At 37.1% G+C, this 25,193-nt stretch overlaps 2 protein-coding genes across 5 annotated transcripts in view; one reads left to right on the top strand and one right to left on the bottom strand.

The window, feature by feature from the left end:
* Positions 1-4,184: 4,184 nt before the first annotated feature.
* PPAT (phosphoribosyl pyrophosphate amidotransferase) overlaps positions 4,185-25,193 on the bottom strand; it is a 39,096-nt gene continuing 18,087 nt past the window's right edge. The window contains exons 2-12 of one of the 3 annotated variants that reach the window (XM_025290012.3): positions 18,720-18,797; positions 16,552-16,618; positions 12,102-12,308; positions 10,973-11,085; positions 10,724-10,869; positions 9,998-10,070; positions 9,097-9,248; positions 8,287-8,414; positions 7,218-7,439; positions 5,791-5,911; positions 4,185-4,558 (exon numbers count right to left, since the gene is read on the bottom strand). In XM_025290012.3, coding sequence (XP_025145797.1) covers positions 4,296-4,558; positions 5,791-5,911; positions 7,218-7,439; positions 8,287-8,414; positions 9,097-9,248; positions 9,998-10,070; positions 10,724-10,869; positions 10,973-11,085; positions 12,102-12,308; positions 16,552-16,618; positions 18,720-18,797 — 1,570 coding nt within the window. In that variant the 3' untranslated portion in view covers positions 4,185-4,295. Of the gene's footprint in view, positions 4,559-5,790; positions 5,912-7,217; positions 7,440-8,286; positions 8,415-9,096; positions 9,249-9,997; positions 10,071-10,723; positions 10,870-10,972; positions 11,086-12,101; positions 12,309-16,551; positions 16,619-17,849; positions 17,991-18,719; positions 18,798-25,193 lie in introns of those variants that run through there. The other 2 variants (XM_044945861.2, XM_006058353.4) reach the window with 2 other exon arrangements.
* Positions 18,206-25,193, top strand: part of PAICS (phosphoribosylaminoimidazole carboxylase and phosphoribosylaminoimidazolesuccinocarboxamide synthase) — a 44,456-nt gene continuing 37,468 nt past the window's right edge. For both annotated transcript variants that reach the window (XM_006058348.4, XM_006058346.4), the window contains exons 1-3: positions 18,206-18,602; positions 22,871-22,957; positions 24,442-24,873. In XM_006058348.4, the coding sequence (XP_006058410.3) occupies positions 18,221-18,602; positions 22,871-22,957; positions 24,442-24,873 (901 nt within the window). In that variant the 5' untranslated portion in view covers positions 18,206-18,220. The remainder of the gene's footprint in view (positions 18,603-22,870; positions 22,958-24,441; positions 24,874-25,193) is intronic.

The following is a 25,193-nucleotide window of genomic DNA, read 5'->3' as shown; positions in this document are numbered from 1 at the left end:
AAGAGGGCCGTTTCTCTTAGAGAAGTTGACTATACCTACTTGAAACCCAAAGAAGTCATGAGAAACTCACCGATGCTCTAGGGCAAGATTCTGAGAGGCAATGATACTAATATGATTAAGTGGATTAAGTCTGTCAAAGCACACTTTGCTAGATTCCAGGGAAGTAGAGATAATATCTAAAATTGGTACAGTAAGTAGTATGAGCTAATTATTTAAAACATACAGAGATTAATGACAAAAAAAATATTTAAAATGTGGATGCACTATAGAAGACTGGAGATGGCCTCTGCTTTCTTCACTTTAACTATATGCATCTATTTTTATTGTTTTTGTTTTTTAGAGGTAGGACCCTGGTGTCTTTAATTTTTGTGATTTTTTTTTTGGTCCATGCTGTAAGGCATGCGGGATCATATTTCCTGACCAGGGATTAAACCTGTGCCTGCTGCAGTGGGAGCTCAGAGTCTTAACCACTGAAGACTGATAAGTCCCCTGGTATCTTTATTTTTAAACAGACTGTTTTTAAAGCAGTTTTAGGTTCACAGCAAAACTGAGCAGAAGGTACAGAGTTCCCATATGCCCTCTGTGCTGTGCTGTGCTTAGTCTTATCCAACTCTTGGCAACTCCACAGGCTGTAGCCCACCAGGCTCCTCTGTCTATAGGGATTCTCCAAGCAAGAATACTGGAGTGGACTGCCATGCCCTCCTCCAGAGGATCTTCCCAGGGATCGAACCCAAGGATCTCCTGCATTGCAGGTGGATTCTTTACCAGCTGAGCTACCAGGGAAGCCCCCCATATGCCCCCTACCCCTACATATAATAACCTCGACTGTTATCAATTTTCCCCCCACCCCGAGTGGTCCATTTGTTACAGCTGATGAACCTACACTGACATATCATTATCACCCAAATTTTCTAGTCTACATTAGGGATCATTCTTGGTGTCATATGCTCTATTCAGTTCAGTTCAGTCACTCAGCTGTGTCTGACTCTTTGCGACCCCATGGACTGCAGCACGCCAGGCTTCCCTGTCCATCACCAACTCCCAGAGTTTACCCAAACTCATGTCCATTGAGTCGGTAATGCCATCCAACCATCTCATCCTCTGTTGTCCTCTCCTGCCTTCAATCTTTCCCAGCATCAGTGTCTTCTCCAATGAGTCAGTTTTTCACATCAGGTGGCCCAAGTATTGGAGTTTCAGCTTTAGCATCAGTCCTTCCACTGAATATTCAGGACTGATTTCCTTTAGGATTGACTGGTTGGATCTCTTTGCAGTCCAAGGGACTCTCAAGACTCTTCTCCAACACCACAGTTCAAAAGCATCAATTCTTTGGTGCTCAGCTTTCTTTATAGTCCAACTCTCACATCCATACATGTCTACTGGAAAAACCATAGCTTTGACTAGATGGACCGTTGTTGGCAAAGTAAAGTAATATATGATTATATTATTATGGATATATATTATAACCCAATATATTCTATAGGTTTGGACAAATATATAATGACATTTATTCACCATCATAGTAATACAGAAAATAGTTTGACTAACCTAAAAATTTCCCCTGTGCTTCACCTGTTCATCCCTCTCTCCCCACCAACTCCTGGCAACCACTGATCTTTTTATGTCTCCACAGTTTTGCCTTTTCCAGAATGTCATATAGTTGGACACATACAGTATGTACTCTTTTCAGACAGGCATCTTTCACTTAGTCATAGCCATTTAAGTTCACTCCATGTCTTTTCATGGCTTGACAGCTCATTTATTTTTAGGACCACATAATATTCTATTGTCTGGATGTACCACAGTTTATTCATTTATCTACTTTATTTTTATTTTAAAGAGTACTCCATTCCAACAACACACAGTTTGAAAATCTAAGCCTCCTCTTCTGTGACACCTTCCCTATTCTGGCTAGTGTTCCCCAGAATTTGGCCACTATCTTAGTGCTTACTTAGCACTGCATTTCTAACTATTTTATTCATCCCTTCTACTCCATCAGCAGTTTGCCTGGTTCATAAGAGATGTCCTATTATTGAAATGCCTGAATCAGCGAAGTAAGATATAACTAGGTGATGCCAAGAATGGATCCTGAGTATGACTGTCACTGTGCTGTTCACCATGATATACTACCTAAAAATCTTTATTTAGAAAAAGTATACACACATATTTAGATGTACTCATTACATGTATTTGTCACCAATGCATCACAAGGAATTCACAAAAAGTAGGCTTAGTTTAGTCCACAATATACATTCTGTGAAAACATATTTCTCATTTTCTCTGCATCTTACCATACCTATATAAATTTAAAGCAGCTAAACAACATTTGAGATTACACTGATATAAAACTGTAATTCACAGTTTAGAAACTTGTGAAATAAAAGGTCATGGTGGAGAAAGAGTCAGAAATCTGTAAAATTACTCAAGTGTCACAGTACCATTTTCTTTTCTAAAAACATCGCAATAAAACCAAAAACTATGGAAAACACAAAAGTCAAATCAGAGATTTTGGTTTAGTACTTTCCCTGAGTCTCTTGTTTTATTTAAAAAAAATCAAATGTAAAAAACGTAAGTAAGGCTAGTTCAAAAGCGACCCAAAGGTCTCGCCTCCTCCATGGTGCCACTAAGAATACCTTTAAGACCAGAGGCTACATACACAAATGGGCCCAGGGCGTTATTCAAATGCCAGCTTGCTTGTGTCCCCAGCACAGGGTTATGTGGCCACTGCTGCCTGCCACATACGGGCTTAAAGAGCTGCCAACAGTTTCTCTTGCCTGCCATGACACAACATAGGAAACTAAATATGGAACGAAGAGAAAAAGACTATGGTTATTAATAAATATTATAATTCTAGGTGGATTTGGACACTATGTACACCACATCAAGGTCAGTTCAGTTCAGTCAGTTCAGTCGCTCAGTCGTGTCCCACATCAAGGTAATGCACCTAAAAAAACACTTTTATGTTTTAAAAAGCTTACATAAGCAAGGGCTTTGGGCAAGTCACCTCAGATGTTAACAAAGTTAAAAAAAAAAACCTTAAAAAACTCTAATTCATTAGATCTCAGTAAAGTAGAATAAGTGGTAAATTAATGAGTCGATGCTTGGAATGAGATGAATACACTAAATGGAAAAGGTTGTTGTCTCCTTGATCCTTAAAACTGGCCCCTACAGTGTTTCGACTTGATCATCTCATTGCATACACGTTTGAAAGTGATCAAGCACTTCATTAAAAGACACATAATCCAATGAAGGATAAAACATTTGTTAGAATCTAAAAAAATGTATCTTTTACTTCAAATGTACTAGGTTACTTTCTGTGCTTCTACCATAAGGGCACTAAGTAGTATGGATCATATTAACACTTTCTAGTCAAATGTAGAAAAATTTTTTGCACAGACATCTTTTTACAGTCAGGACATTTCAGAGCTAGGTGGCAAACTGTGTCCCCCTTTTGAAATCTTGACTGCAGACCAACAGCCAACATTTCAAAAGCTAATTCACTGTCTTAACATTGGGAGGTGGAATGATGGCTCTAACACCAAAATAACTGCTAGTTATTGAATTTAATAATATAAACACCTCATCGCACAGGTGAGGAAAGTGAGGCACAAAAGGTTTTTTTTTAGAGAACTGTAGATGATAGATAACTTTGGGGTATAATGGATTCAAGTTTAACTGAATCTGATGTATTGAATCTTATGATATATAATGAACAAGGAATTCACATGTCCTGTTTGCATCTAACACCCTAGTCTAACCTCTTGCAAACTCTTTAAAGCATGGACCTGGCAAATGACACTTAACCACTTGTTTTCTCTAACCAAGCTAGCTAATGCTTGAGAGAAAAAAACCAAACAGAACACATATTGTTGTATGAAATGCAATTAGCAATGTTCAATTATGAAAATATTCCATAAATGAATTTCAATAACTCTTAAACATTCCACAAAATTTCCTAAGAACCTGTGAGAGTATAATACCTGGCAATCCTCTCTAAAACAGAAATTCACCTATCTGCTGCATTACTGCTGATGATCTGAAATGTACATAATCTCTAAAAAATAACAGTACTGAATAAAACTGAAAGGATCACCCAAGTTCCTACATAATACCGAAGTATTTATCCAGGATTACTGAATAAATCATAGCAATTTGGTATCCTTTTCAGAAAAAAAAAATCTCAAAACTTACAGCACAAGCATTTATTGTACCAACTGAGTAACAGTAAATGAAGGTATAACCACTACAGCTTCTTCACCAACTTTTTTGACCTGAAATATCATGTCTGCCTCTGGCAGCTACCATTCCAATTCCACAGGGTATTTTCCAGTCAGACAAGCTGTACAATGATCATTCTTTTCAAAACATTGCAGACCATTCTCATTTTCTTGAATCATAATATCTTCCTTTGTACAATGACCATTGTTTTCAAAACATTGCAGACCATTCCCATTTTCTTGAACTGCAATGTCATGCTTTTTCACTCTCTGTTTTTTCAATGTTCCTTCTTGTACAGATGAAACCAGTCCTTCTACTGACAGATACACAACACTGTTTGCTCCTAAAGGGGGAAAGAGGGGGAAAAGGTCATGACACTTCCTTTGGAAAGGAAGAACTGTCTAACAGAGAATAGTTACAAACAGAAAAACATAAGCCAGAATAAAAATTTCTCCTTTAGCCTCTCTTTTTTAATTTATTTTTTTTTAATTTCAATTATTTACTTATTTATTTGCTGCATGGCTTCTGGGATCTTAGCTCCTCAACCAAGGATTGAATCTGGGCCCTCAGCAGTAAGAGCTCATAGTCCTAGCCACTAGACTGCTAGGGAATTCCCTCCTTTAGCCTCTCTTAAAATAAAAAAAGGAGGGTAGTGGTGGTGGCTGGAGCATCAATAAAACACAGGATCTTTATTATTTTTTTAAATTTTAAATTGGAATTTAAGGGATAACATAATTTAAAATAGCACTGGAGAATCTGTGTCTAAAATGGATTCAATGGGCTTCAGGAGTCAGTTTTCTTAAATAATAGATTTTGAAGTCAGGAAGATCTGGATTCACATTTAAGCTCAAGGTCATTTACTTTTCCCAGGTCTGTATTTTTCATCTATCAGATAAGGGAAATACTAACTATAGCATTTTCATATATTATTACAATAATATAGATATGGTCCTGGCAAAGAGTGAGTGTTCACAATGTATCAGTTGCATAATGTTCAAAATACTTAACTGGTAAGGTAGAGACACAACCAGGCATGACCAGTCAAGAGAAACACCAGCCGTAAAGCAATGAATGTGGTGGACATACCATACATGGATGAACATGTAGATGATATTTATAGTTTATACTTCACCTGAATTTGAAAGGTAAATGTCTTCCCAGGATGACCTCCATCTGCAAGTCTTCTGACCTCATTGTTAATGATGAGTCTACACAAGCTTTTCACTTTTGATTTGTACCCACATCCAAATTGTTTTATTAGAAATCTGTGGTGAAAGTACTTGTTTTTCTTCTGATCTGAGCTTCGGGAGATGTGAACTGATATGCGGCTCTCTGCTGTGAAAGCCCTTCTTCCTTCTCCTCTAAACTCACCTGGCCTAGCTCTCTTATCACAGCACTCACTATGGTGTCCATATACACCAGGCACTCCCACTGTTCGTCTGCTCAACATACATAACGTCTTCTTTTAACAAATATTGAACACTCTTTTTCATGAAAAGTGTAAAGATTGATAAGCTTGGATTTTCTGTTAAAAAATGAATAAAGATCAACGTTTATAGAAATTTTGATACCTACCTAGGTAATCTGAAATATGCTCAAATTCTGGTTTATTGGCAATAAGCTCTTCTTTTGTTGGTATGTTTATTCCCATGAAGCATGGATATCTAATTGGTGGTGAAGCTACGCGAATATGTACCTTGGAAAGAAATCATTTCATGCATTTATTAGTTCGACATTCACTGGAAGAACAATTATGCAAAATTCTGTCACTGGCAAATGCAACATAAAATTGTTTTATAGAATTTTTAAAAACATATGGGCAGCAAAGCACACTACAAAATTTCTTTCAAAATAATAGGTAGAAAAAAATTATGTGATATACACACAGACCTCCAAGTGTTAAGTCAGAATTACTTTTAGAATTAACATAAAGAATGACCAAGAATCCTACTTGAGGAGCCCTGTTCTAGACCCTAAAGTGACCTGGACACGAATTCTGAAATGTTAGCCACTTTTAAAGGGCTCTTCATACAGAGCTTCCCATTGTTTCTTTCTGTCACCTACTGACAAGGACATTTCTTTCTTCTGATCTCTCATTTTTCATTTATTACATTCCTAGGACCACCTTCATTTTTCTAACACTTGAAAGGAACTTTTGCCTACCTCTTATTTTACCATTTTATTCGTAAAAAGAAAATAACACCTACCAGGATATTTAAAAAAAAAACAAAACCAAAAACTTACTATTACAAAGAGCTGTGTTTGTCTACTTTTTTTAATCTATCATTATTTTCTGACTTTTGTCAGGAAAATTTACAAAGCTATAATCAGTGTCCACATTTACTTTTTACCTTTCTTATAACAGCAAAGATTTCCCCATGTTTAGCAGTCTTTATAGTTTTTAATGGTTGCATTGTATTTCATCATACTGATGTATCAATTTACCAAATCATTTCCTGCTGGTAGATATATAAGCTATTTCTAGTTCTTGTATTTATTTGTGTCTTATTCTTTTTTTACTATAGTATGGGTGATGAACTAACTTTACACTTCTTTGTCTTCATTACATGATTTTCACAGAATTCCAAAGAGAGTATCATAATCATAACTCGTCATTAAAAAAGGCTAGAAATCTTAAGCATAATTATCTTAGACTGTCATATTGCTTTCTATATCATTTTCTCCACAATGGATTTTATTTCTAAATCTGATCAACTATTAGTAAATGACACATCTCATTTAGTAATATGAATTACTGAAGTATTTAGTTAGAATAAGCTTTGAGATTTGATAATATAACCCAATGGGTCAAATTATTACACTAGGACTGCTTCTACATCTTCATAAAAATAGTCATCAATATCCTACAAATTTAAAAGTATTCTATTTTGTGATTTGTTAGTTTTAAATTAGGTTTATAAAAATTTTAACATAAAATTTTACCAATTTTATCATATTGTAAATTATTGGTGCTTTAGCATAGGTGTTTTAATATTACTTACCTCTTTTGCACCAGATTCTTTGAGTAACTTGATTATGGGTGAGATGGTATTGCCTCTCACAATTGAATCGTCTACAAGAACAATTCTTTTTCCTTTAAAGTTGTCTGACAGTACTCCAAATTTTTTTGCAACACCAAGTTGTCTTAACCTCATGTTTGGCTGAATGAATGTTCTTCCTACATACCGGTTTTTACATAGCACCTCCACGTATGGAAGCCCACACTAAAAGAGAAGGAATAAAAGGACAATGAGCAGTACATATATGGAGAACGCAAGGGCCCTGTTTTCTCTAGGTCATGCTTCCATTAGAACATGTCTGTAAAAATTTTAAATGCAGTTATAATTTTGAGCTCTCCATCATCAGATTACAATTTTCCTTCACTATCTAAACTGTAGGGAAGACAAGGCAAAAAGAAAAATTATCAAAAGTTTTCTACTTAGTGGGAAAACAATTCATTTTACTAGAATTTGTAATGTTTCTTTCTTACATATTGTTATTTCTCTCTCTTGGAAGGAAATGCTAAGAATGTGAACACATGACAAAGAATAAATCACTATGAGAAAAAGGAACGTATTGTATGCATATTATTTCTTTAAAAAGTTCATAAACTGAACTTCCCAACACAATGAATGTTGGGTATTATACCCCAGAATCACTATAATTATATAATCTACTTGGTTATGAAAAATGCAGTTAAGCATAGTACTAAGAACATTATACAAAATTTTAAAAAATAGCTTTATTACTACCCACACTCAGCAGGAAAGAATACACCAGTGGCTTATGAGGGTACTTTAAAATAAGTAAATATTACCACTAAACTCAATAGATAGTATGATGTTATCTTTCTAAAATGAGGAGATCATTCTCCTCCTCTTTGGGTGAATTTTTTATGGATCCACTAAAAAACAGTGCCACTAAATGAAAAGGCTGGAAAATAAGTAACTCTTGTAAAGAAACAATGTCTTTTTCCTTACTCATAAATTGATGAGTTTCTCTTTATATACATGAATTTCTAATCCCAGTGCTAAATAAGCAGTTCACTGTGTGTTAATGAAGAGAAAATACCTTTGTTGCGTAACCAAGAGCAGCAGGTGTAGCGGATTCTGGGACAGTGCTAACCAAATCTGCATCCACAGGGGCTTCAATGGCCAGCTGCTGACCACAACGATATCTTACTGTGTAAACCATCTGGTCTAGAATATTTGGAAAAGGAAATAGATTTTTACTTAGTATAATATAGCCCAGCATATCATTATTGGAAGAAACTAGCTTGTTAGAACTCTATAGAATTGAGTACCAAAAGAAAAGCAAGACAAAAAACACTAAAGTGGAAACTCATAAATCAGAGGGAATTCACTCTTAGAAAAAAAAAAAATTAACCTCGGGATTCCCCTAGTGGTCCAGTAGTTAAGAATTCAACTTGCAATTCAGGGGACGAGGACTCAATTGCTGGTCAGGGAACTAAGATGCTGCAGAGCAGCTAAGCCCGTGCGCTCTGGAGCCTTCATGCCACAACTAGAGAGCCAGGCTGCTGCAACGACTGAAGCCACTAGACAGCCAGCGTGCTGCTGAGGCTGGCATGCTGCCCCAAGAGTCCATGCACCACAACAAAGATCCCACACGACATAGTGAAGCTCTGAGGGGCCACAACCAGGACCCGAAGCAGCCAAATAAATGTAAGTTAATTAAAAAAATTAACCTTAATACATAGCTAAAAATTATAATCTTTACTCCAAAAAGGAAAAAAATCTGACAGTCAGAGGAACTGTGATCTTTTCACAACGTATAACTGTGCCTTCAAAGCCTTTGGGCCCAAGCACTTTCTTGTTTCAATGAGATAACAGATTTATATCAATATAGAGATATTTTACTTACTTTCAAATATACTATCTGGTCTTGCAAAATAAACATATTCAAAGATGCAGAAAGCCATTGCGTTTCCTTCAGACCTTGGTATAATATCAAGAGTTTGGATTTTATGTCTGGATATCTCCACAATTTCTCCAGGCAAGACTTCACGGTAATATCTTGGGAAACAATGTTAAAGGAGACTTGAAGTAAACCAGTCCTTAAGGCTAATTATCTATTATAAAGTGCACAGAGTCCCTTTCCTTATAATGGAAAAAGGGTTCAATTTAATATAAAGTCTATTGGCTTAAAAAAGAGAGTATTCCTCCAACAGTAATTTCTATAAATCTGCTACCCTACACTTGAATTTAGAATTTTAAAAAATGAAAGTCCTGCATTTTATTGATTTGTAACAGAATGAAGGTTAAAGAGAACATTTTTATCCTGGCTTAAATTTTTTTGCTCATAACTATTCCTTGTTGAGGAGATTCTTCCTTTCTAAAATAAGTCTCACGGTATTTTGAAAACAAGATCCCAGTTCCAGGATGAGAAGGTACTACTGGCACGTTATAGGGTTTCCCTAGTGGTTCTGTGGTGAAGAATCTGCCTGCCAATGCAGGAGACATGGATTCGATCTCTGGGTTAGGAAGATGCCCTGGAGAAGGAAATGGCAATCCCCTCCAGTATTCTTGCCTGGGAAATCCCAAGGACATAGAAGCCTGGTGGGCTACAGTCTATGGGTTCACAGAAGTCAGACATGACTTAGCAACTAAACCAGGACATTAATGTTAGTGCAACTGCTGAGCACAATGTACACAAGAAACTGCATTTAAAAGCATGTGTTCTTGCAGACATCAGAAGCAAAACTTTCAGGTAAAAATTTTTTTAATTGACATGGAAAAGTTACGTTGAATGCTACAAAATTTACCTTGCACCGATAGATAAAAAGCTACAAGATTCTGAAGACACCACCCATCCTTCTGTTTCTGATGTTTTTTTTCCTGTAAATCACAAGACAATCAATTCAGTTATTGAATTCAAGACATTTAAAAGAGGCTACCTATTTTAGGAGAACAGTTAAACACCAATTTATAAACCAAAGAACTCAATCACTATCCATGACTATGACTTTAAGAACTCTTCATTTGACTAGTACCAAAGATAAGATTGCAAGCTTCCTTCAAACAAAATGATTTCATGGCTTGAATAAGACATCTGACAAGTCAAAAAGAAAATCACTGAAATCATACTGCACAAATGAAAAAGCTGGGCAAAGGATATGAATAGGCCGTTCAGGCAGGACAAAACAGGAATGCCCATTAAATGTATTAAAAGTGGCTCATCCTCAGAAATAGTCAAGGAAATATACTTTAAAAACTAAGTGCCAAGACTTCCCTGGCAGTCCAGTGGTTTAAAAGTTGGTGCTTCCAATACAAGGAGTACGAGTTTGGTTACTGACCAGGGAACTAAGATCCCACATCCTACCTGGAGTAACTAAAAAAGAAGAAAAAAATAAGTGCCACTTCTTTCTTTTTTACTTAGCTTTTTTATTCAATAAGTTCCTAATACCTAAAGATTTCAGGGTGTGCCAACAGTAGGGCAATGACTTGGAAAAGCATTATGAAATTATTGTATTTCTTTTGACGTTCATTACCTTTATCATTTATATCAGAAATAGGAATAAGACGACCAATGCATAGAGGACGATTTCCATAGGGATCTCGGACTGCATAAATCACATCTTTGTGCATTATAAGCAGAGAATATGCCGTGGGTGCTTCCTTCATTAAATTTTTAATCCTGGAATCAGTTAAATAATTCAATGAATAATTTTCATTATAAACGCATGCAAGACAAAGGTCTCATTATCACAGCTGCAAGCTCAGTCTACTTTTATAATTACCTAGCTACCCAGTCTGGGGTGTCATCTTGTTCCTGAGGAGGGGTATAAGCCAGTAGCTGAGTGATCATTTCACTATCAGAACTTGTTGACAGACCAATACCATGACGCAGAAGCTATTTAGAAAGGAGAAAAGTCATAATCATTAGAGGGGAAACTTCAACTCACTCTTCACCCAAGAGCCTGCCATCACAGAAAGAGATCAGATATTGTGTGGATGCTGTTATGAAATCCTGCATTCTACCAATGGTAGGTATATATATCTAATAATGTACTAATAATATACTGTATATCTACTGCTGGAGGCAATGGGAAGTCTCTGAAGCTTTTCAAACAGGGGGAAAAAAAGTGCTTTAGGAGGTATACAGGAAAGCCTTTGAAAACTAAGTCTAGAGGAATGTAGACCTGCAGTAGGTAGGTGGGGAGGCAGATGGGGACAGCATGAGGGTTTGGGATTGTGGTTCTAACTTTTTCAGTCCACTCCTGACAAACAGGACACATCCCCATAAGAGTGGCACACTGCAGTAGGGACTTTCAGCCCAGGTTTGCTGGCGGTGGTGATGGTGGCTACCTACCCTCACTGATCAGCCCCGATGCAGTGAAATGTGCTGAGATGAAGCTGAGTACCAGCCTAAGGGGTTAGGTCTAGAAATAATGAACAAGGTGTTGTTTGTAATTGAACTTTTGGTGGTGATCTCTAAAGAGTGAGTTTTAAAATAATTTTTACTTCATATTTATATTTTTGATTGAATAAAAAATTTGTTTTCATTTCATAGCAAAAAACTGTATTATTACAATGACAATGCCAGAGCCTAAGAAGAGGGTAGGACAAAGTTCTGGGAATAATTCAATCAGTTTTCCAAATCACTATTCCAAAACAATGCATCAGAATCACCTCAGGAGCATATTACACTGCAGATTAAGCCACCTCATTCCCACCCCAGACTCTGGGGGGAATATCTTAGAATTTGTAATGAGAACAAGTACTCCGCATAATTCTGTTACAGTTGTTCTTTGCAATTAGGTAACAGGTGGCAACAACAAGATAATACACTTTACCAAGATCCTCCATACTTCTTTTCAATAATTTATCACAATCATGAAAAAAGCATTAAAGAAAAAACACCCTTACCTTTTTCCTTAAGCGCGCAGCATTAACTAATTCGCCATTATGTGCCACAGCTATTTTTCCATGAAGTGTTTCAACAACAAAGGGCTGGCAATTTTCTAATTCACAGTTTCCTGTTGTGGCATACCTTGTGTGTCCAATTCCAAGATTTGAAGTATATAATTTCTTCAAATTGTCTTCAGTAAATACGTGATTTACAAGACCCATTCCCTTGCAAAGTCAAAATAAAAGCTCATCTTAGGAAAAAAAACACTAGTAGCACTGTTATTGGAGAAGGCAATGGCACCCCACTCCAGTACTCTTGCCTGGAGAATCCCACGGACAGAGGAGCCTGGTAGGCTACAGTCCATGGGGTCGCTAAGAGTCGGACACGACTGAGCGACTTCACTTTCACTTTTCACTTTCATGCACTGGAGAAGGAAATGGCAACCCACTCCAGTGTTCTTGCCTGGAGAATCCCAGGGACGGGGGAGCCTGGTGGGCTGCCGTCTATGGGTCGCACAGAGTCGAACATGACTGAAGTGACTTAGCAGCAGCAGCAGCAGCAGCAGCAGCACTGTTATAAGCTTCTGCTCAGACAATTCCAAATTAGAAAACAAAGTTCACTTAATTTCCCTGTGCTTCAGAATTCTAATCTTAAAACAAAACAAAACAAAAAACTAACCTAATTGTAAGAACTGTAAAGCATTAAAATATATATCTGTGGTGGAATTCATATAACAAAATTAATCATGCTTGTTTTATAAGATTGTTGTTTAGTCACTAAGTCGTGTCTGACTCTTTTGCCATCTCATGGACTATGGCCCTCCAGGCTCCTCTGTCCATGGAATTCTTCAGGCAAGAACACTGGAATGGGTAGCCAACCCCTTCTCCTGTGGATCTTCCTGACCCAGGGATTGAACCCAACTCTCCTGCACTGCAGGCAGATTCTTTACCTACTGAGTCACCTGTTTCATATGATGCTGCTAAGTCACTTCAGTCGTGTCTGACTCTGTGCGACCCCAGAGACAGCAGCCCACCAGGCTCCCCTGTCCCTGGGATTCTCCAGGCAAGAACACTGGAGTGGGTTGCCATTTCCTTCTCCAGTGCATGAAAGTGAAAAGTGAAAGTGAAGTCGCTCAGTCGTGTCCGACTTTTAGCGACCCCATGGACTGTAGCCCACCAGGCTCCTCTGTCCATGGGATTTTCCAGGCAAGAGAACTGGAGTGGGGTGCCATTGCCTTCTCCGTTTCATATGATACTTCTTGATAAAACATTGAAGAACAGATGTACTAAGTGGTAACATTTGTCAACTATAATCAACTAAATTATAATTTTAAATTCAAAGTATGTTAAAGTATTCAAATAAATGATAATTTGTCTAAGTCAATCTAGCAAATTATCACTGGGAGAGAAATGCACCATAGAAGAACAAATAAAAACGTTGACCCTTGAACAATACAGCTTGGACTGCACAGGTCCACTTATTCATGGATTTTTTTTTCCAATAAATATATCAGAAAAAAATTTTTGGAGGTTAGCCATGATATAAAAATACAGTGAGCCATGTAGCCTAGAGTAAAAAATTTAAGAAACTGAGTATGTCATGGATGCATAAAATATTTGTAGATACTAATCTATTTTATCATTTACTACCATAAAAATATACAGAAACCTATTATAAAATGTTAACATTTATCAAAACTTATTCACACAAAAAACACAAACCATAAATGGTGCTATTTGCTTTTTCAAGAAATGTAAACAAGCATAAGGGCGCAGTATTAAGTAACTGCATAAAATGAACTGCAGTCCATACTGCACTACTGATATTATTTTGGAGCCACCTCCTGCTAATATTGTGGGGAGTTCAAGTGTTGCAAGTATCCACTTGAATGCAAGTATGCCATCTGATGTTAATCACCTCTGGGTGAGCCACTCATCTCTACGTCAAGTTGCTTACTGTAGTGAAAAGTCTCCTCTCCCAGTTATTGAGTATTTGCTTCGTGTTCAGTGCAATACTGAACCTTGAGTACCACCACAGGACTCATACAAAGCGACACTAGTGACACTGGAAGTGCTCTCAAGAAGTAAAGCCGTGACTTGACAAGAAAAAGGTGCATTGCTTGAGGTCTACAGCTGTGGTGGCCCTGCCATTTCAAGATAATGAATCCAGCATAAAGACCATTGTAAAAAAAAGAAAGGCAAACACATGAAGCCATTGTTGCAGCTAGACCAGCTGGCACAAACACTAGGTACTTTTTGCGAAACACTCTTTTATCTCATATTGAAAATGTAGCTCTTAGGTGGGTTCAGGATGGCTATAAGAAAGGCATACCTATTTAATAAGATTTGAGAAAAAGTGTAGTTATTTAAATGATGACAATGCAAAAGGAAGGTGAAGGATCTAAAGCTGGAGAATTAAATGTCAGTGAAGGATGGCTGGAGATTTTTAGGGAGAAGTTTGGCTTAAAAAATATCAAGATTTAAGGCTGGAAAGGATGGACTAACTCTCCGGTTTTATGCAAATGCAGTAGTGTTTATAATTAGGACTGCCCTTATCTACAGGTTTCAAACCCCTGAACCTTGAAGGCAAAGGATAAACAGCAGCTGCTAGTCTTCTAACTCATGATTGAACCATAAAGCCTGCACAACATGAACTCTTTTTCTGGATTGGTACCATTCACTGATGCTTTATTCCTGAAGTCAGGAAGTACCCTGCCGGTAAAGCACTGCTTTTTAAAGTTCTGTTGATATTGGGCAATGTCCTTGGCTACTCAGAACCCCGTAAGTTCAACAGTGTTGAAGCCAAGTGGTTGAAGCGATCTGCTTGCTCCCAAACACGACATCTCTCATTCAGCCTCGATGTCAGGGGATCATAAGGACTTTCAAGGCTCATTACACATGGTACTCTATGGAAAGGACTGTCAGTGCCATGGAAGACAACCCTAACAGAAAGAACGGCATGAAAGTCTGAAAGAATTACACCACTGAAGATGCCGTTGTCATTATTAAAAAAGCTGTAAAAGCCATCAAGCCTGAGACAATAAATCCATGCCAGAGAAAACTGTGTCCAGAGGTTGTGCATAACTTCACAGGATTTACGATAGAACTAATCAAGGAAATCATGAAAGAGATTGTATATATGGCAAAAAATTAAAAATAACTGATGGAGATGAGTGCTTTCGAACCAGTGCCAGGTGATGAGGAAGAAAACATGAAAAAAGCAGTGCCAGAAAACAAACTGACATCAGACAGTCCAGCAGAAGGGTTCTGATTGTTTAAGACTGCTTTTGACTTATTTTATGATATAGACCTTTCTATGGGCACTAAACTAAAGCAAAGGGTAGAAGGATGGTATTGTACAGAAACATGTTTAGAGAAGTAAAAAAGCAAGTAAGTGAGACAGAAACTATGACGTATCCATCAAGCTACACCCAGTGTGCCTGCCTCCCCTCCCACCTCCACTATCTCCTTCCACACCCGAGACAGCAAAACCAACCTCTCCTCAGCCTACTCATCATGAACGATGACTACTAGGATGAAGAACTTTATGATGATCCATTTCAATTTAATGAACAGTGATTAACCGTCATATTGTACAGTTAATAAAGTTATCTTATTGTGGACTGAGTGACTTCACTTTCACTTTTCACGTTCATGCATTGGAGAAGGAAATGGCAACCCACTCCAGTGTTCTTGCCTGGAGAATCCCAGGGACAGGGGAGCCTGGTGCGCTGCCGTCTATGGGGTCACACAGAGTCGGACATGACTGAAGTGACTTAGCAGCAGCAGCATTGTGGATGTGTGAGAGGCTTTGTGAGAAAATCTAATAACTCTATGGTGAAAACCATATGGACATTTTTGTGTCAGTACCATCACCGTCACCTAAGCAGTCAATGTGTAGAACACTATGTGCAAGACTGGTGTTAAGGTGGATAGCCCAGCCTTACATTGGCATAAAGTAATGATATTTTATAACAATTCACTTATTAGTGTATAGGCTAGGCAACCAAAAAGCAATCATATTGCTATTTCTTTGTTATCAATGCATGAATTTTTATACCCTAAACAGGAATTTTTTCACATTATCTTTTCATTTTCGAGGTCTATGTTAGCAATACGTATACCGTCTATTGTGTTCTGTACCAACTTAAGACTATACTAACATAGATACTGACAACTTACATTATAAACAGTCAACATAAGCTTATTGTACCAACAAAGACAGTACTGTACTATAATTTCTATTCCTTATGATTTTAATATTTTCTTTTCTCTAGCTTACTTTATTGTAGAACACTATATACAATACATATGACATACAAAATAAGTTCCTATACTGTTAAAGGATCAACTATGCTTCTACATACAAATTATTTTTATTCAAAGTCCCCCCCTCCACCTCTATATATTAGCTGTCTTCTGACTATTGTTACTTTTATCATCAACACTTTTCAATGTTTAAATATACCTTGTGTGTTTTGAATGTGGGTATCGAATTTCCATCACTGGTCACAATACCAGCACTCTCCTGACCCCTGTGAAGATAAAAAGGTGTCAAACTGTTAAATTTACCTCAGTGATAAATTTCTTAATGGATCTTATGGAACATGCTTTTCTCAATAACATCCATGAACTCAGTCTGACACATTAAATGCCACTAGCACCAGGGCCACTTCCACTCACGATGATGACAATGATTAGAAGAGCAGATGAGACTGAGTTATGACTAATAAGCCGGCACTGTCTTAAGCATGTATACGAATGATCCAATTTATTAGGCTTTCAAAACAATCCAACGAAGTAGTAACTATGATTACTATTCACATTTTACAGATAAGGACAACACTAAAGAAACAGAATTAACTCATCCAGTATCACACAGAGAATGGTGGCACGGCCAAGATTAGGACACAGACAACCTGACTTCAGACCCTGTGCTTGTAACCTCTTTAATAGGTGACCTCTAAATAAGGTTGAGTATGTAGATATAAATTAAAAGCCCCAAATAAAATAGCAGGTAAAATGTTTGTGGGTACTGGAATCATAACTTTTTTTTTGTTTTGTTTTGCTTTTTTGCACTTCCCAAATTTCTTCTGACAAATAACTATCTCTTTTTTCATCAGAAAACAAATGCTGCTTCAAAAAGCCCTAAGCTGATCAGGCACTCTGTATCTCATTTCCTGACTTAGTGCTATCAGGTGAGGATACAGAGAAAGCCAGAAGCTAGGTTTCTAGCTCAGTAGGGTAGCACACTGGTAAGACTTTAAAGCATCTGCACCACGGTGGAGTATAAACTCAAAAGATAAACTAAAAGCTCCACTACTTAACAATTTTTAGTAGTTCTGAACATGTGCTATAAATACTAGGTGTGTGTTAACAAATTTTTGTTCCAAAGAATATGTATCAGGGTAGAAATAAAAGTAAATCTCTACCATATATACATTAACAATTACTAACATGATTTATTTGGTAGAAAGGATCTTTTCTAAAATTATAATAGGCATTTTAATGACAAGAGAAACTACAACATTAAATGCATTTGCAAAGTAAAAATCTAGAAAATTAAAAGTGAAGTAATTTTGCTAAATTACCAATGCATTAAATACCATGAACTATTATGCTGAAAACAGACATGCATAATACTATACATCCTATACAACTGAATAATTTGTGACTTAAGATTAATTTATTTGGTTAAATCATGTGGTCTTCGGTTAACCAATGTCAGAAGAACTAAGTGATTCATATCAGAGGGAAAAAAAATACCTTAGTCACAAACCTTTGTGGCAGAAAGAACCTCTGCCAACCATTTCCAAAACAAACAAGCAAAAAATCAACAATCATATACTAAATTAGAAATAAACAAACACAAAAAAGGTTTTCTTTCCCTTTTGTCTCAAGGGTAATTTGTTCTTTAAAGCTGAAATGAGTAACCTCAGGGATCTTTTAGGTCCAGGCTTCTTTAATCAGGAAGCCTGCTTATTTGGCAGGTTCTCAAGTTACTCCCCTAGGGCAGCTTGAACCAGTTAAACTAGATCCTTTCAGCTCTTCACAGCTTATTGACAACCAGCCGTCTGGTTTCCTAGGAAACAAAACCTTGGCTAGAAATAGTGAATCATTTCCAGGTCACTTTCAACATGGAGAGTGGAGCAGGAAAGCACTGGACTGAGGAAGAGGTTAAAGCTTTGCTAAGTGTCTGGGCAGAAAAAAATATACGAAAACAACTTTATGGAACACTGAGAAATAAAGGAATATTTATTTACATTGCTAAAAGGCTGCGAGCACTAGGAGTATACAGAGATTGGAAACAGTGCCGGGCAAAGTACAAAAATCTCAAATATGAATACAGAACAGTTAAATATGCCCTCAACTCTGGAGACAGCTCTAAAACTATGAAGTTCTTCCATGATTTGGATGCCATCCTGCAGTATGAACCTGCCACACCATTAACAGAGGAAGATGCAAATGACATGTGCCTGGCAACGCTGAGCCCAAGTGCAGCCCCAGAGACCACCGAAGGTAAAAAGAAAAAGTACCATTCTTTTGTTTTTACCTAACAAACTGAAAGAGAACCAGACTTCTGAGTTCATATGATAAATATAGCCTGAAATATCAAGGGTAAGAAAAACAACTGACCTGTATGTATATGCTATTTTGCACAAGGTAAAAATTAATTTTAAAAAATAATTGAAATAATGCCACCATTCAAAAAATCTGTAAAATAAAAAAAACAAACACATTAAAATGGTACCAACTGTTAATGCCAACTGCTCCTTACTCATGTCTGATATGGTTTTTGGAAAATAGATTGGGTTCTGAAAGTATTTTTAATCTTAATTTTATGAGTACTGAAAAAAATATATAGGTATTGCTCAACTGTTGTTTTCCCAGGTCCAAAATAAGACAGAACTTTCTGCTCTATATTAATGTTCCCACTTTCCTAAATTTATAAACAAAAGCACTAAAATACTAGTAACTGATAAAAATGTCATTACTAGTTTGGAAGAACATCTCCATTTTAACAGAAAGTAAAACATAGATTTGATAGGTTAAATTATTTATGTTTAAATGATTTAAATACTGACATACCTTGAGGATATTGTGCGTTGGGTTCTAGATCTCTGCAATAAAGCAAATATCCCAACAAAGCCAAGTCATACAGACTTTTTGGACAGGAAAGCCTGGCGTGCTGCAGTCCATGGGGTTGCAAAGAGTCAGACATGACTGAGAGACTGAACTGAACTGAGTGTATATAAAATTTATATTACACTATACTGTAGTCTAAAAAATTGTACATACCTTATTTAAAAAATACTTCATTGCTACAAAACACTAACCATCATTTGAGCTAACAGTGAGTTGTAGTAGTTTTCATTTAAAAAAAAAATTTATTTTGGCTGCACCAGGTCTTACTTGCTGCACTCATCATCTTTGATAGTCGCAGCATGTGAACTCTTAGTTTCTGCAGATGGGATCTAGTTCTCTGACCTGGGGTGGAGCCCAGTCCCCCAGCCACTGAACCACCAGGAAGTCCCAGAGTTGCTATTTTTAGGGCAGAGTTGTTTAGTTCAAAATCTGTGCTGTTGTGTGTGCTGAGTTGTTCAGCTGTGTCAAAATCTGTGGTATATACTGTCATTTCCCCCTTATATATGGTATAATCTACTACCTCTTCCCTGCTGCACAGCTTGTGGGGTCTTAGTTCCTGAACCAGGGACTGAATCTAGGCCCCAGCAGTGAAAGAGCCAAGGCCTAACCACTGGGACACCAGGGAATTTCCTACAACCAATTATTTTTTATGCAATTTACAATTATCCCAGTAGGATAGACTACCAGAAGTTCAATTTCCGGTCAACGTGTGGGGTATGATTACTTTGAAACCTATTACTAAAGTAACTTCTTTCCAAAAGAACTGTACTTTAACAATGAAACTGTACCTTTTGTAGAAGGGGGTGGTGCGGGGGGAGACTTTGCTGATTTAATAAATAATGGAGTATGCTCATCTGGGGCTTCCCTGGTGGCTCGGTGGTAAAGAATCTGCCTGCAATGTAGGAGACCAGGGTTCGATCCCTAATCGGGAAGATCCCTTGGAGAAGAAAATGGCAACCCACTCCAGTATTCTTGCCTGGAGAATTCCATGGACAGAGGAGCTTGGTGGACTACAGTCCATGGGGTCACAAAGAGTTGGACACGACTGAGCGACTAACACTTATTTACTTACTATGCTAATCTAATAAATGCATAGCCACATATAACAGTGTATGCAATCAATAACTGTTTACTTTGCATTTAATTAAAAGTGCTGTGGAACATTTTATATATATTTATTCAATTTTATGAACTGACTGTTCATGTCAGTTAAGGTCTTAGAAAAATTTGCATGACTTCCTTTCACCTTACAGTTTTGGCTGATTTTTATTTCACCCACAAAAGTCAAAAGTTTTAACATAGTCAAATAGCTTCTTTTCTAAGGCTTTAAGTGAAGTGAAGTGAAAGTCGCTCAGTCGTGTCCGACTCTTTGCGACCCCATGGACCATACAGTCCATGAAATTCTCCAGGCAAGAATATTGGAGTGGGTGGCCTTTCCCTTCTCCAGGGAATCTTCCCAACCCAGGGATCAAACCCAGAGCTCCCACGTTGCAGGCGGATTCTTTACCAGCTGAGCCCCAAGGGAAGCCCTTCTAAGGCTTAGAGAGCCCTTCTTTCTCCATTTCTGATTCATTTATGACATCTTCTGGTTTTTCCAAGATGGAACCAGCAGAATTTTTATTGGTGTATGGTAAAAAGAAGGCAAGGAAGTGAATGTGTGTTTTCTACTGTTGGGATCAACCTGTTTCATGCAAGGCGTCCTCTTTCAAGGACAGAGGATCTAGTCCCTTTTGTTAGGTAGCAGGTAGCTTGACTAAGCCTTGGGAAAGGACTCTAAGAGGCTTCATCTTCTAAAAACTATAATCATCCTCAATCTCAGAATACCTTTGGCCTACTGCTGCTGTACCACATTCCTTCAATGACCAATTTCCACTCTTTCCCTTTTCTTACTGTATACAAATGCATTAAGAATAATGATTTAAGGGTTTCGATTTAAAATCTCCACCGTGTGGGTCCCCTGCATACAATTTTGGGATTCTTGCTAGGAACGATCAACCTGAGGGAAAAAATTTCCTGAAGAAGGTGGAGAGAGGTATTTCTTTTTTGCCCCCACCTGTATGTTCAGCTCTAAGACCTTTTCAATAAACAGAAGCAGGCCCTAAAGCAGATAAAAGAATAGTAAGCCCTACCTTTCCTTGCTGTTCTCATCAAGCTCAGTCGATAAATTACCTGAGGATGTCAGTATCTTTTCTTCTTCTCTCTAAAGAGAGTTCTTATGTAATTTAAGATTTTTATTTTCCATATTCCCAACTAAATCAAAAACATTCCCTAACTGCAACTTAGCCTCAAATAATTGTGAAACTCAACTTTAAAATGACAATTTTTAAAATCATGTGCATGTGCTTTGTGCTAAGTCGCTTCAGTTATGTCTGACTCTGTGTGACTCCATGGACTGTAGCCCACCAGGCTCCCCTGTCAAATGGGATTCTCAAGGCAAGAATACTGGAGTGGGTTGCCATGCCCTCCTCCAGGGGATCTTCCCAACCCAGGGATTGAACCCATGTTTCTTATTGTCTCCTGTACTGGCAGGTGGGTTCTTTACCACTAGTGCCACCTGGGAAGCCCTTTTAAATTTATGTAACTATGCCACTTTAATTGAATTACGGGCTTCCTTTGTAGCTCAGTCGGTAAAGAATCTGCCTGCAATGTAGGAGACCTGGGTTTGATTCCTGGGTCGGGAAAATTCCCTCAAGAAGGGTATGGTAACCCACTCCAGTATTCTTTCCTGGAGAATCCCATGGACAGAGGAGCCTGGTAGGTTCCCAGTTCATGGGGTTGCAAAAGTAAGACACAACTTAGCGACTAAACCACCATGCCACTTGAAATCATTGAGACTTCCCTTATTTTTTACTTTTCTCTTTTAATATAAGAATCCCCAATATAATCTTTAAGATGATAAACAGTATTCCTTTTCTTATTCTTTAATGGAATACCTTGTAATTATAGTGGTAAATAGTGATTTTAAGTGAATGTTTATGATATTAAAATCATACCTAACATTTGATCTCATTCATGTAAAATATAATGCTAATTCTGTTAGTAAAACAGCATTAGAAAAACATGGGAGAAGGCAATGGCACCCCACTCCAGTATTCTGGAAAATCCCATGGACGGAGGAGCCTGGTGGGCTGCAGTCCATGGGGTCGCCAAAAGTTGGACATGACTGAAGCGACTTAGCAGCAGCAGCAGAAAAACATATGGAAATGATATAATCAAGGAGGGACATCTTCATCTTTTAAGGTTGGCAGGGTTCTTTTACTTTATCGCATTGCAGGATTTCTCTTTCACATTACAGTATCACTTAAAGGGCCTACTATGTTGAGGCACCTAAAATACAAAAATGAAAAAATATCTCACTTTAAAGACACAGTTTAACTTGAAAACTAACTGCGACCATCCTCAGAAACTTCAATGCTTGAGGGTGCTCAAAATGTCAGAACAGAATGGAGGAAGTTAGATTTCTCTTTATATACACAGATATTTAAACTATATTATACCACTATTTTAAAAAACATCTATCATAAATCTATGATCCTTCATGAATATGATCATATTCAACTAAAACTATTAGTGTTATCAGTTGTTAATCCAATTTTAATTTTCCTTGGCACTTATTTCTAAAAGGAATTCTCTCTTTTCAGGCAAAATGTCAGTTACATCAGAAGACAAGGAAGACATCTCAGGAAATCCTTTACTTTTGGTTTCTCAAGTCAGACCAATGGAACTAGGTAGGTATGGTACAGGCTGCTCAAAAATATAATGAAACTGATCTACATCAAATTGGAAAGTAAGACTGATATCAAATCTGAGAAAATGGGTGATTTTTTCCTGGTAGAAATACTTTGGAAATATTAGCTTCAAATCCCCAGTCTTTATGCTTTAAATATAGTATGGAATCTGATGGCCAAAATTACACATAGTAAGTGTGGTACTTAATATTTAATGAGCATATGACTTCAGCTATCCTGGAGGCTAAGAAAAGTAGAACTTTACATATGAAAGTAAATCATATAAAATCCATAATGAAGTCAAGGATGATTTTACTCACCCAAAAAGTCAACATAAGTCCCATTCTTGCTTATAAATTCTTACTGAAAGTTAATGCAAGTGAGGAAAAGTGCTTATTTGATTCAAGATGAAAAACATCTTAAATTTAAAACATCTTTAAATTTTTTTTAAATAAGAATGTCTTAAAATTAACATTTAATTTAAGATGAAAACCATCTTAAAACAAAGACATTAAACACAGCACAAAATAAAACACCTCCGTACCCAGGTAAACACTATGGTATTTTTTTTTAATGACTAATGTTATAGATGCTGAGGTCCAAACCACCTTTTTATTAAACATGAAACCTGAGTAAAATAATATGGTTGTGAAATAACTAATACAATGTCAAGAAATGTCTTTATCGTAAAATGAGTTGCAAAACTGTGCAGAGATCTAACACAAAGTTATTAAAGGATTTATAACTAAGTGGAGAAATTCTGCCTAATGCATTATGAAATTTCTGGCACATTTCATTAAAAGGATATAATACTTCACTTAAAATGGCATTTGGTCTTTAACCAATGGGACATCTTTTATATTCACAAAGAGTTAAGAAGCACCGATTATTAATGTGCTTCTTCTAAGTCCTTCATTCATGAATAGTCTTGGCTCTCAATCCTGAACTGCACACTAGAATCACAATCTGGGGATAAAGGATGGGGGCAGTAGTGTATAAAGGCTTCTCCAGGAGATTCTGACATGGAGCAAATGGAAATCATCAGATACAGAAAAGGCATGGGGAGGAGATAAATTGCTCACACTTATGGAAAAATTGTCTTCAACAAGCTGTTTTATACATAATTATATTGCTTTAAAGAAGTAAATATTACAAAATTATATATTCAACTTTCGCTATACACTGACATTAATCCCACATACTAAAGGAGCAGAATGGAAGAGAAAGAAATGCTAAAGAAGAAAGATGATCAAGATGTAACTAATTAAAAATACAACTTTATTAAACTCAGTCACCATCACAATAAGGAACAGATTCACGTTCTGTACTTTGATTTCCCAACTAGTTTAAGACAAAAGCTACATTATAATTTGCATTCCATTTCCCATAGAGAAAATTACTATCTTTAGTAATGTTGCATCCAATTATTTATCTTGTCTGATATATGTAACCCATATATCTCTTTTCCTCCCCACCCAACACAGGTGACTCTACAGCAATAATGGAACCCCCTAATAATTCAACTGTCATTCCAACTGTAGCAAATGAAGGAGGAAAACACTGGACTGTGCCAGAAGTCAGGGCTCTAATAGGCATCTGGTCTGATCAAGGAATACAACAACAACTAGAGGGAACAATGAGAAATAAAAGGATATTTGAACAAATTGCTGCCAAGCTTCAGAAACTTGGAATAGAGAGAGATTGGAAGCAGTGCAGAACAAAGTACAAAAACTTAAAACATGAATACAAGATTGTAAGAACAGCTAGAGACCTAGGCATGGCTAAAAGCATGAAGTTTTTTACTGAGTTGGATGCTATTCTGGGACACAAGAAAACAGAAAACTCACAACAGGAATCCCAAGATGAAGAGCAAGCCACAGGATGTGCCCATGTAAAGATGGAAGAGGATCAGACAGGTAGGAAAGCAAAGAAAAGTAATCTTAACATCATGCTACCATACAGAAAAATGTCAATAACCTGAATATAGTCTAAGGTAAATGGCAACCCACTCCAGTGTTCTTGCCTGGAAAATCTCATGGACGGAGGAGCCTGGTGGGCTGCCATCTATGGGGTTGCACAGAGTCGGACACAACTGAACTGACTTAGCAGCAGCAGTCTAAGGTAAATAGGTTTTACTAAATGAGATTCAACAAGCTAACTGCTCAATTTATCATGAAACAGATTTCATGCAAATTTGATCAGAACACAGAATGGTACCGAGTTACACAAAACAAGG

This window comes from Bubalus bubalis, chromosome 7 (genome assembly GCF_019923935.1).
Source record: "Bubalus bubalis isolate 160015118507 breed Murrah chromosome 7, NDDB_SH_1, whole genome shotgun sequence".
NCBI classification, from domain to species: Eukaryota; Metazoa; Chordata; class Mammalia; order Artiodactyla; family Bovidae; genus Bubalus; species Bubalus bubalis.
This window is presented reverse-complemented; position numbering and strand designations above follow the sequence as displayed.